This window comes from Etheostoma cragini, chromosome 17 (genome assembly GCF_013103735.1).
Source record: "Etheostoma cragini isolate CJK2018 chromosome 17, CSU_Ecrag_1.0, whole genome shotgun sequence".
Classification (NCBI taxonomy): Eukaryota; Metazoa; Chordata; class Actinopteri; order Perciformes; family Percidae; genus Etheostoma; species Etheostoma cragini.
This window is the reverse complement of record NC_048423.1, coordinates 22,782,075-22,793,659: the sequence shown is the minus strand read 5'-3', so window position 1 is coordinate 22,793,659 and position 11,585 is coordinate 22,782,075. Positions and strand designations below refer to the sequence as shown.

At 39.3% G+C, this 11,585-nt stretch overlaps 1 protein-coding gene across 4 annotated transcripts in view; it reads right to left on the bottom strand.

The window, feature by feature from the left end:
• LOC117960652 (cilia- and flagella-associated protein 46) overlaps positions 1–11,585 on the bottom strand; it is a 60,507-nt gene that overhangs the window by 5,929 nt on the left and 42,993 nt on the right. For all 4 annotated transcript variants that reach the window (XM_034898688.1, XM_034898689.1, XM_034898691.1 and 1 more), the window contains exons 45-55: positions 10,273–10,370; positions 9,820–9,893; positions 9,076–9,254; positions 8,781–8,887; positions 8,487–8,551; positions 7,496–7,669; positions 4,564–4,643; positions 4,094–4,145; positions 3,935–3,967; positions 1,915–2,017; positions 1,673–1,785 (exon numbers count right to left, since the gene is read on the bottom strand). In XM_034898688.1, coding sequence (XP_034754579.1) covers positions 1,673–1,785; positions 1,915–2,017; positions 3,935–3,967; positions 4,094–4,145; positions 4,564–4,643; positions 7,496–7,669; positions 8,487–8,551; positions 8,781–8,887; positions 9,076–9,254; positions 9,820–9,893; positions 10,273–10,370 — 1,078 coding nt within the window. The remainder of the gene's footprint in view (positions 1–1,672; positions 1,786–1,914; positions 2,018–3,934; positions 3,968–4,093; positions 4,146–4,563; positions 4,644–7,495; positions 7,670–8,486; positions 8,552–8,780; positions 8,888–9,075; positions 9,255–9,819; positions 9,894–10,272; positions 10,371–11,585) is intronic.

Below are 11,585 nucleotides of genomic sequence, written 5' to 3'. Positions count from 1 at the left end.
AGAGAGAGAGAGAGAGAGAGAGAGAGAGAGAGAGAGAGAGAGTGTGTGTTCCTTATAACTCTTTTACAAATAAAGATGCATGTGGACATCCCTTTAATAAAAGTACTGCTAACTGTGGCAGGAGTGTGACATCTCAAAAGGCTTAACAAAGAACAGGACAGGACACTAATTCTCATTGAATCGCTGCTATATAATTGCAGTGGGATGAAATCAATGACTAGTACACAGGTTAGTGTATGGAGCCTGTGCTTGTCTGATGGGAGTTGCTGGATAGAGATGGGCGAGGGAGAGGTGCAGGAAGAGGTCTCCCTCTACTTTCTACCTTGTGAAGCTTTAAACATGATAAAGATTCAGTGATAAAAGAACAACTTCCAGATAAGAGATAAATGCAGCTGGTGCCGCATGCACTGCATGACACCTTTGATTCTGAGAAATGAAATGCGCCCTCGCCTAATCATATCCTGGCCAATTAAAGAGGAGCAGTTTGTTTTGTTGTTGTTAACAGCGGGAATTCAGACCATGGCGTCACTATGGTTAGCAGCAAGCCAGGCTAGTACATATGTCTGGCCTGGGGCGATGTGGAAGGACAACCTGACACTCTGTCAATCACACTAAGTCCACCTCTTCTCCTGCTGGTGAAAGAGGGAAAAGAAGCCATGAAGATGAAGCCATATTGGTTCTGTGAAAATATTTTTAAAGGTGTGAGGAACTGAAAGGTCATTTGGAGTTATTATTTATTTAAAGAGTATTAAGGGAAGGATAAGGTGACATATAATAATTAAGTATAGGGAGACGGGTTTGGAGTCTTGTTGTCCCCTGACTGGTAAATCAATTATGACCAGGGGTTCTTAAGACTACTCCAAGAAAAAAAAGGCTGACTTGTTGACATTAGGTTGAAATAATTCAACAAATATCTGATAGGCATCTGATAGGAACACATCATTGAGTTCTCACAGAATGCAGAACAGGGTTATTTCTATATATACCCACACGGAATGAAAGATTGATGGGTTTGTAGAAATTAAGCCTACTGCTCCATTTACTGCTCACATAATCCGCAAACAGCTCAGCTCCAAATGTCATACAGTCATAGCAGTTTTTGACACCTGTTTTTCTTCTGATGTGATTTCATAAAAGCTGGTACTTTCCAAGGACTCAAGACATTTGATGACATGGCAAGGTTCTCTATCATTCTCATCATTTTGCGTTTAACATGATGTCATAACGTTTATATTAAATTTGTATTTTTTGTAATGTGCCTGGATGCTGTAAATGAAGTCAGTCTGAGCAAAACCAAGTGAAATTTAAGTTTTCTCTAAAAATGTTGCAATTTTTTTTTTTTTTTACTAAACACCCAATAGTACTTTCCGTTAGCCGGAAAGCAGACAGCAGACTGGTGTCATTAACGTTAAATGCAAGTTAGTGATGGACAAATTTTAAGTCTTTTAGGGGATATTCTACGGGTTTTTGACATTAAGTATGGATTTCTGTGATTGAAACAAACCCTTGCATAGAATGCAACAGACCTGTACATCAAGTTTCTATGCAGTCATTTACAGTGGTATTTATATCGAAATGTTCAGCATACTGCTAATTTTATTGCTTACATCTATAATTTTAAAAATATCATACATTAATTCAAATAAAAATGCTGTATATGGGTGTAAAGTACCAGACAGATTGAGGGCTGCCAGTTTGGCAGGTGGAATGTTTGCAATGAAGCGCTCCATCCCCAGGTAAATGAAGGCGCTGCATCTGCACAGCAGCTGCTCCACCTCCGACAGACTGGATACATATTGAAGAAGGGTTAGCGGTGTAGAAATAAGCAGGTTTGTTGCAATGTAACAAATGCAGTAGAATCTCAGTATGCTCAGTGCAAAGACCAAACGAAGACATGCTGCACTGCATTCTAACCTGGGCGTTTGTTTGCTGCCCATGAAGCCCTCCCACAGATGGGTAAAATGCTGGCTGTGGGTTTCCAAAATCTCCTCCATCCTAGTGCACAGGCTGGTCCCTTCTGTGCAAGATAGAAAACACACAATTAGTATGAAACCCTTCACTTGCTAAAGGGGTGACACTAACTGGAAGCTGAAATGTGAGTCATACAGGCCAACAAAGGTAGAATTTGTGTTACATATTATATAAAAGAGAGGATGCTATGAGAGGGTACGAGCTGAGAAGAGGATATGCTGTGGCAATGCCTGTCTGCAATACGGTATAAAGAGGGCTTTAATAACATCAGAAATTGGCTTTTTGAGTGACAAAAATACTCCCAGCACTCTTATTCTTGACAAAAATGCACCATCCCCACAGAATCTAAAAGAAAAAACAGCTATAGCTATACCGTAAATGATTAACAACAAAAATTCTATTTTCTGCCACAATGTTTAAGAAATAAGTTTTTTAAAGGAAAGCATTGGTATTTTTCAACCTGGACCTTATCTTCCCACATTTTAGTGACTAATGGCGACATAAGTTGTTGAAATTGGTCCAATATTGAACCAGAGCGCTGCAGCCAGCAGCTGTGAAACGGACTGCAATGTAATCCTCAAGGGCAAATACGATATGTCTATGTGAGTCCATTAATACAATAGAAATAGAAGTTGAATGCCTTTACTGTCATTATACACAAGTGCAGTTCCTGCGCAATGAGACTGAAGCAACCCCTTTACAGTGTCAACATGAAATATAAAAATATAAAATATAAGAATATGAAAAATAAAAATATAAAGTATCGGTAGTGCAGAGAAAAAATAAAAAAGGGGGTGGGGGGCTGGTCCACAGTCTAAGTCTTGAGAGCAACTATATACTATATATAATAGCTTTGTAAACACATAACGCGAAAAGTAGTACAAATAAATAAATATTGCAATGAAATGGTTAAGTACTAAAAAATAAATAAATAGATATTGAACAGTACTGAAATGAAAATGTGTTAAATATTACACTGTATGAAATTGCACCTAATTCCAGTGTCCTTTTAGGTATTATATAACAGTATTGTAAAGTAGGAGGGAAGAAGAAAGTCCGGGGAGTGAAGTCAGTGCATTTGTAAGTTTAGGGTGGTTATGGCTTTTGGGAAGAAACTGTTCTTGAGTCGGTTAGTCCGTGCTCTGATGCACCTGTAGTGCCTACCTGAGGGTAACAGGTCAAAAACATAAGACCCGGGGTGGGAGCTATCCTTGATAATGTTCGCTGCTCTGCTGAGGCAGCGGGAGGTGTAGATGTCCATCAGGGAGGGGAGAGGGCAGCCAGTGATCTTTTGTGCTGACCTTACAACCCTCTGTAGCCTCTCCCTGTCTACTGCAGTGGAGCGGCCGTACCATACTGTGATGCAGTAGGTCAGCAGGCTCTCGATGGACGAGCGGTAGAAGGTCAGCAGCAGGTTCGGAGTTCAAGTTGTACTTCCTGAGGACTCTCAGGGAGCCGGTACTCAATGTGCGAGTGGAGGAGAGGCAGGGGACTGGTCTCACCATCTGGGAATGATTGGTGAGAAAGTCCTCTATCCAGGCACATGTGGGAGGGGGGAGGCCGAGAGTGACCAGTTTGGAGATGAGAATGTCCGGGATGATTGTGTTAAAAGCAGACGTCAGAGGTACTCCTTTGACGTTGTGCTCCTTTACGGTGAGTGCGGTGATGTAGGAACCAGATGTGGATGGGGCCATGGCTGGGGTAGTGCAGGAACTAGGTGGCGGTGTAGGCAGGGCTGGGGCGGATGAGTGGTGCTGTAGTGATGACTCAAAGCGAGCAAAGAAACAATCCAGCTCCTGTGTACACCCCCACACCTCCCGTATAGGTTTCGATGGTGTGTAATTGCCCCATAGGATTACATAGTAGTTCACCAAAGTTCCCATTTCTTTCTGTAAAATTGTAATGTATGCACTGTAATATAATCTCTAAAAAAAATTTTTTTGAATCCTCTACATTTACTTACCAAAATTGCCTTCATTGTGAGGGTCAACAACATCTGTGGGGGTATGTTAAGAATAATAATCTATCAAATAAAATGTAATGTTAAACTATATGTCAAGAACACATAAAACAGCTATTTTAAACAACAGAATTGGGTATAATATTTAACAAAAAAGGATACATTTAAATTTACGTATGTCCACTGGGAAGGTGTTAGAAGGCAACACATGGTTCTGAGTGGAAAAAAGCAAAGTCATTACATCTCAAAGCAAGAATAGTTACAAACAAAACGTGTGTATGCAGTATGTATGAACATGCAAATATTGTCTCTTGCACATATACAGTACATCTGCAAATACCAGTTACAAGGAAGAAGACGATAGTAGATTTTAAGAAAAATGCAAAAAATGCAAAAGAAAAAATGTAAGTAAAAAGGATGGGATTGTTGAAAAAAAATTGAAGTGGTGCATGACCAGGATAAATGCACAGAAGCAATAAATAGCATCTCTATGAAACAAATTATGTCATTGATTGAAAAACCACACTTAAAAGAGAGGCGAGAGGAACTTAAATAATTGTCATTGCTGACAGCAGGTAAAAGTAATATTGCTGTCTCTATCTGGCAGGCCCAGATTAATTTACTGAACTCACCACTTTGATGGCTTGGCTTTGATCTCCCTTCCCCTTGGTTCCCTTGCCACCTTTGGTCTCCTTTTTGTTGTCACTTTCAACTGCCACAGACAGGAGGCAGAATTAATACATATACTTGTCTGCAGGGTAGATTACACAGTTTTTGGACTGGGAGAAAGAAAAAAAAAACTCAGTATCTACAAAGTCAATGACATTTATGAGTGACCGAAGAACAGTTCTAAAGTTTCCTCATGGCTGCAACATACAGTATATCAACCTCTACAAATAAAACACCAACTACCGATTGAGCATGGATTTATCAATTTAATTACCCGATTCCCTCATTTCTTATTAAATGAAGAAATATAATCTTTAAGTTCATTTTTATATTATTATTTATCAAATTTTGCATTAATCTCAATAGTCAATGTGCAGGATAGGAACCCATTACATCCCCACATGGCACATACTTGTGTGGAATATAAAAAACAACTAAAAACAAAGCACTTGTACTGTACCACTTCAACATGTTTTTAGGTGTTCATTGAGATTACCTCAAACTATTGAGTCTAAATGCACACACTTATAATGTGTTTTGGACAAAGGTGTCTGCCAAACAAAATGCAATGTCATGTTTACTCTATATATAACTTGATTTTTAACTGATCACCAGCAGCAAATCCAAATGTCCACTTATTTCATCAAAGGTTGCTTTAAAAATAAATATCTCAACTGCTGAAAATATGCTGTTGAAATCCAATGCACATATAGAAGGAATCAATGATTCTCCTCACTCTGATCTCAAACCCTCTCCAGCACTCTCCTTAGGTTTCCAACTGGATAGTAACATCATTCAAAATCAGAAAAAGCACTAGCACCTTTGTAGAGCTTTAGATCTCTTGAAATGACCCAGGCAACTTTCCACTACTATCAACATTAAATGCCAAGCTCAGGGCAATCTTTTCAGACCTTTCAGTCTATTCTGTGTCTGAACCTTTAGCTGGGTTATAGTAGTTTTACTGCCCGTGAAGCCCTAAGACTGCCACAAACTGCTGTATGCTTAAAGTAGGCCCTACATTTTTTAAAGACCAATGTGTACTTAGTGTCATTGAGATTGGGAATTCTTAAAGACTAATAAAGCAGATGACTAGGTTGATATCCACAAGAAGCAAAGTGTTTCATCCAGCCATGAGCCTGACATTTTTTGTGCACATTTATGACTCAATGGTCAAGGACCCCTCATGGTTGGGTTGATTACATTTCTTTTAAATGCCTGCTTTGTTTTATGCTATCATAGAACTCACAGTGACCACCCACTTGTTTAAATGGCTCTAGTTCCAGAAGTGATTTTCCCCGTTTAATGGCTCCAATGGCTTTTCAGAAAACGCTTATATAAGAATTTGAAGCCCAAAACCCAAATTATGAGACCACAGAGATAATTAAAGCTATAGGCACATTGCTAATGACAACATTTCTTTTATACCCCATGTAGGCTAAGTCCTTGGCAGGGGCCTTCGCTTATGCATTACTTTTTGGTGGAGGTTGTCATTAAGTAATTTAGTTACTTTTTTAACAAACTAACTAACTTTAACTAATTACTATTTTTAAGTAATAATGATTGCCAATACAACTAAACAGGTCTGACCATCATTTGTAGTGGCTCCCGCAGTTTTTGTTAGTTCACTAAATACCTGTGAATATGAAAAAAAAGGAAAAACAAGACTGCAAATGTAAAATTGGTCATGAAGTCTGTGTAGTTCACAATTTAAGAACCACAAGTTAAGTTATATCACTCAATTACTCTCAGTCAATCAAATTTCAGCTGATAATAAAGTAAGTTCATCTAAAGGCAAACATTTTCCACCTGAAGGCAGTGTTTTTGTCGTGTGCTAATTTGTCCTGTGTATACTTCATGCAGGGCACTGCACAGAATAACAAATAGCCCTTTCAAAAGTGGTTTCAGGCACTATATCTTCTTGACACAATGGTAAACTGTAGATGTCAAAATTATGGTAATGATGATCCAGAAAAAGATCGTCTTCTTTCTGATTTGATCCAGGCATTAAAAGATGTATTACGAAATATGTTCTTTTTGTTTCCTGCCTGTGGCATATGCAATTGCCAAGTGACACACACACACACACACACACACACACACACACACACACACATTCACACTAGTAACAGTAACCTTTGAACATTCACTCAAATTATGCAAATGATTCAACCTTTAAAAAGGTAAAGATGTCTGCCGCATCAGATTCAGTGCTCTTTCTACTCCCTTTTTGTTTCTTTTCAAAATATTACATTGCATAATTTCCCAGAGAACTAAAGCATCATTGCCAAAATAACTACTGAATTTTACACTCATAGGAGACCTACAAAATAAAACCCTGAGAGACTGGAGAAGGACACAATGTGGTGGATAATATTAATTAAAGTGATGAAGTGAATCTTTTTTGTTTTTTATTGTTTATTTTCACCTAAAAAAAACGTTTCAAGCCACTTTTTTTTAAACTGACTTTTTAAATCAGATTCTGTCCTCACACATCCAAATGTTTTTTGCAGTTTGTTTCATGCTCCAAGAAAAAACTGTTCACAATAGTTCACAGTAATCAACCAGAGACGATCGTGTGAAGGGATCACACCAGCTGCAATGCCGATTTCTTTTTAAATTTGTGGCTTTTGTTTAGACTTTGCTACATTCAGGAAGGATCTTTTTAAGGGCAAATAAAATAAAAAGGGGAGTTCATACATACATCTGACTGCTTGATTTTGTCAATGGAAAACCATGCATAGCTATGTATAACCTTCAGGAAGTGACGCATCGTGATATCTAATTGATATGAATTGTTGATAGGAAAATTGTAATCGGATTGAACAGTGAAGTTTTACACCCCTTATAGTAATCCATAGGCAGTGTTTGCAAACATTTCTGAAATGTCTCTGGTACCTTTGTCTGGTTCTGCTCTGTTCAGGCGGCTGTGAAGAAGCTGGAGGGAGAAGTCTCGTGACACAGAACTCAGGCTTTCGTCCTGCAGGATGGACAAGGCTTCCAGTGGCAACTCAAGTAACTTCTTGTCTGCCAGCAAAATAACATACTCCCCTGGTTCTGGTGGTAATTTATCTATATACATAAACACAACACCATTTTTGCACATATTGTATGCTCTCTGACAGTAGAACCGTTTAAAAAATTAGATGTTGCTGTACAGAAACCTTTAAGGAACTATTGCTCCATTTCTGAAGTCCATTATTTCTAATTGGTAGTGGTTGTTCCAACAATTTGGTCAGTAATTCTTATAAAACAGTTTAGTGGCACTACAATCCCTACAGTGCTTTGTCAAAGAACGGAGTCATCAAGTAGTGTTTTGAAAATCAACGTCTATGACAACAACGCTATAATATGTTATTTTTGTTGCTTGGCATTTGACACACAGCAAGTTGTCCCCTCCTGCCTAGTGCAACGAGCAAGAGGGAGAGGGAAAAGGTGAGAGAGAAAGGGTGAGAGAGCAGTGGTGGTTGAGGAAGCTAGACAGTGAGGAAAGAGATGAAAGAGATTAGCAGTGAATAACAGTTACATTCTAAAACACAAATAAGCACAGGAATGATTTTGTGTAAATGTACTGTAGCTTATCCTGTCCGCTGTGCCTCTCGACTCTGTGTATGTCTCACAACCACCCTTGACCAAACTGACACCGATAACGGTACACAGCAAGCAACTCATGCATATGCTAAAGGGTGCTTTGTGCCTCAGTATCAGTCGCTGAGGGGATTAATAAAGTAGTGGTATTCAACAACAACAGGGGAATGAGAATGTGCTTTTATTGGCTGGGGTTTACACACCCACGTAGGGCTCAAAGACTCTTTGCTGACGGCTATACAACGTACCAAACACAGCAAAATAAGAAATCAAGCTCACACCCGACATACTCTTCCTTTACCTGAACTACCTTTCTCTTCTTTAGTTTTGTTCATCTCAGGGACTGGTAGTGATGCAGCCTGGTTCCTGATGGAAGTAAGGACAATCTAATGATCATTAAGGCGACACTGCCTTCTGTCCAAAAAAGACATACTACAAAACCAGAAGTAGAAATAGAGAAATGCAGTACTTGCTTTGTGTACGCTTGCTGCATGCATTTGTGAACGCAACAGGTACAAACTTTGTTTTGACCACAAACATGAAAAGACTCTTCCCACAGTTGTACTGTCAGCTGATGACATATAGAGCACTTTACCTTAAGCATGAGAAGTCAAACTGTGTGAGAAGTGGTTTCAAATAGTCTTCCATTTCTTGTACAATTTCTCTGAATTGGGGTCCTAACATTTTTTCTGCAGCAGTATTCTGTATAAAAAAAAGAAAATACATTGTTTTTATTGTTTCAGATCACTGACTCCTTTCGTGTCTCCCTAGTAAGCAAGATAGAAGAGACATGCAATAATAATAATAGCAGTAGAGTGAGCCTTTTTAAGAGGCTTGCAGTGGATATTGTTAATTAATGAAATAAGAGAAGAGTTCTCAACACAACATACACAGGGAAAAACATGATGCTCCTCTGAGGCCTCCAGCCTGCCCTCAGCACTGTGCCAACAGGCTTGCTTGAGAAGAGCATGTCTTGTCTCCTGCCCAAAGGTCCGAGTCTGCTCCCTCAGTGCCAGAAGAGCCTGTGGGTAGACTGAAACCTTGGCCACCCTAGAGCACGTCAGGGTACCTGCCACAAAAAGATTGACAATAAATCAAATGCGCATAGACAGACAAATACAAGCCTTGTAATTGGTCCCCGTGAGTACCTCCAACCCCTCCTTCTCCTGGACCTTTTGTAAGATCCCCTGCTCTCTTCTTCTGTCTCATCTTATTTTTTTCTGTTTCTTGTCCTCATTCTCAGACAATGAGTCGAGATGCCAGCCTAATCCTTTTCCTCAAAATCCTGCAACTACTTATGTCAGACTAGCTGTAGGAAAGGTAATACAAGCATGTAATATAGCATGCTAATAAATTGAGACGACTAAATCAAGCTGGTGTGCTATGGCCAGAACAGTAGCAAAAGGTGAAAGGGAAGTTCAGATGGCTTATTATTCAAATTATCTTCATGAAGTCATTTGGTTCCATTTGTGAACAGCAACGTATATGTGTGTGTGTATGTGTGTGTGTGTGTGTGTGTGTGTGTGTGTGTGTGTGTGAAGACCGTACTGAAATGGGACACATCTCTCATACAAGTAGAAAGTCTGGCAGCTCTTTGTATTATGAACATTGGTTAAAAAATGCCAAGTCCTAACCTGTAACTTGTGTAGTCTTTCCCTTTTGATTTGGAACTTTGGTCGTCTCATAGAAAGCCCCATAAAGTTCTGACCTAAAAACAAAACAAACACTCAAAAAACACTTTTTACATCTTAACTTTAGAGTGTCCGCAATGGTTCATGTGTATTTAAAATACCTTACATTTAAAAAAATGAAAGTAAGAAATTCTATTCTATGAAAATATCTATCTATCAACAAATACATATACACTACATTAGTTCAGTAATGTCAGATGATAACACACAGCAGGCCCCTTCTTCTACATGTACAGTATTACTTTAGCCTATATCTATTGTGACTTGCATGACCTTTTTTAAATCATGTATTCCATTAGCACAGGTTCAACTAGCAGGGGCAGATAAGGACAGAATTTACGGCATGGCAAAGAAAAGGGAATAGAAAGTAAACAGAGGACAACAAATAGAAATTACCCATCTTCAGAGTGCTGAAGCAGCAGGATTTTCAGGTTAGGCGGGAGCTCTGCAAGGATATTTAGGTGGCTGGGGGAGATGGTCAGGTGGCTAAAGCCCTGCAAACCAAAAAGTAATTTCAAAAACAAAAATGTAACACAATATTGTACAAACTTAAAGGTCCCATGGCATTACAATTTAACTTCATGAGTTTTTTTAAAATTATAATATGGTCCTCCAGTGGCTTGAAAGGGCAATAGGTGTAAACCGAGCCCTGGGTCCTGCTTTGCCTTTGAGAAAATGAAAGCTCAGATAGGCTGACCTGAAATCTCGCCCCTTATGAGGTCATATGGGGAAAGGTTACCTCCCCTTTCTCTGCTCTGTTCACAGAGAATTTGGCCCACCCTGAGCGAGACATCATGGGTTTCAAACAAGCAAAATTGCAGTTGGTCCAGGACTGTCTTCCTTGTGTGAATAAAGGACTTTTTAAAGAATAAAAGGTAGTGTTATGATATCAGTTTAGTGTTTTTCAGTAGTCGGTGGCTAGCTGAAAGGTCAAGTGCTGACATGTGACATGAGGGTGTGTGTTTGTGTGTCAATAATAACTCAGTCTATTGAAGTTGTATGGGATGAGATTTATTCAGGAGATTGTCTCCGGCGGGAGACAGTCACAGAAATGGCACGCTGACCTCTGCAAACCACACGCTTACCACACAGAAAACACTATTGAAGACAAGATGCCAAAAGACTATTCTGGTTTTCCCACAACTTTTGTAATTGCACCTTTTAAAACCTGAACTACAACAACAAGGAAGAAGGGGGCTGGCCTGGCGAAGACGCCAACAGAGCAGCGTCTCCAAACGTGAAACCATGCACCAGCTGAGTGAGTCAGCACAACACAGCATAAACCCATCTTAGGTAGGAAAGTGTACAGCCATCCAGGCCAGTTTAGGTCTAACTCTCATTTTAAATCCATCAAGCATGGAGAGGAGACAATACCAATAATGTTTCAAGCTAGGTTAGCCTCTACTAGCTGTGTCTTTGTAATACGAGCCCAAGTTAGCTTAGCCTTGTTAACAGGTAGGTTGTTGGTCTGGTTTGATTTCAAAAAATAAGAAAGCCTGTTGCAAAACAATATTTACACCAGAGATACAGAATGTGAAGAGGAACAGAGAAATATTCATATGTTTTAGGGTATTGACAATAGGGATATGTCTCTACCAATGTTGAGGTGCTGCTGAAATGTCCCTAGCAATATTTTTTTACACATTTCAAAAGATCTTGTCATTTAAGCTGACAGTAGCACTAACATCAGAAGAATAAAGTATGTGTCA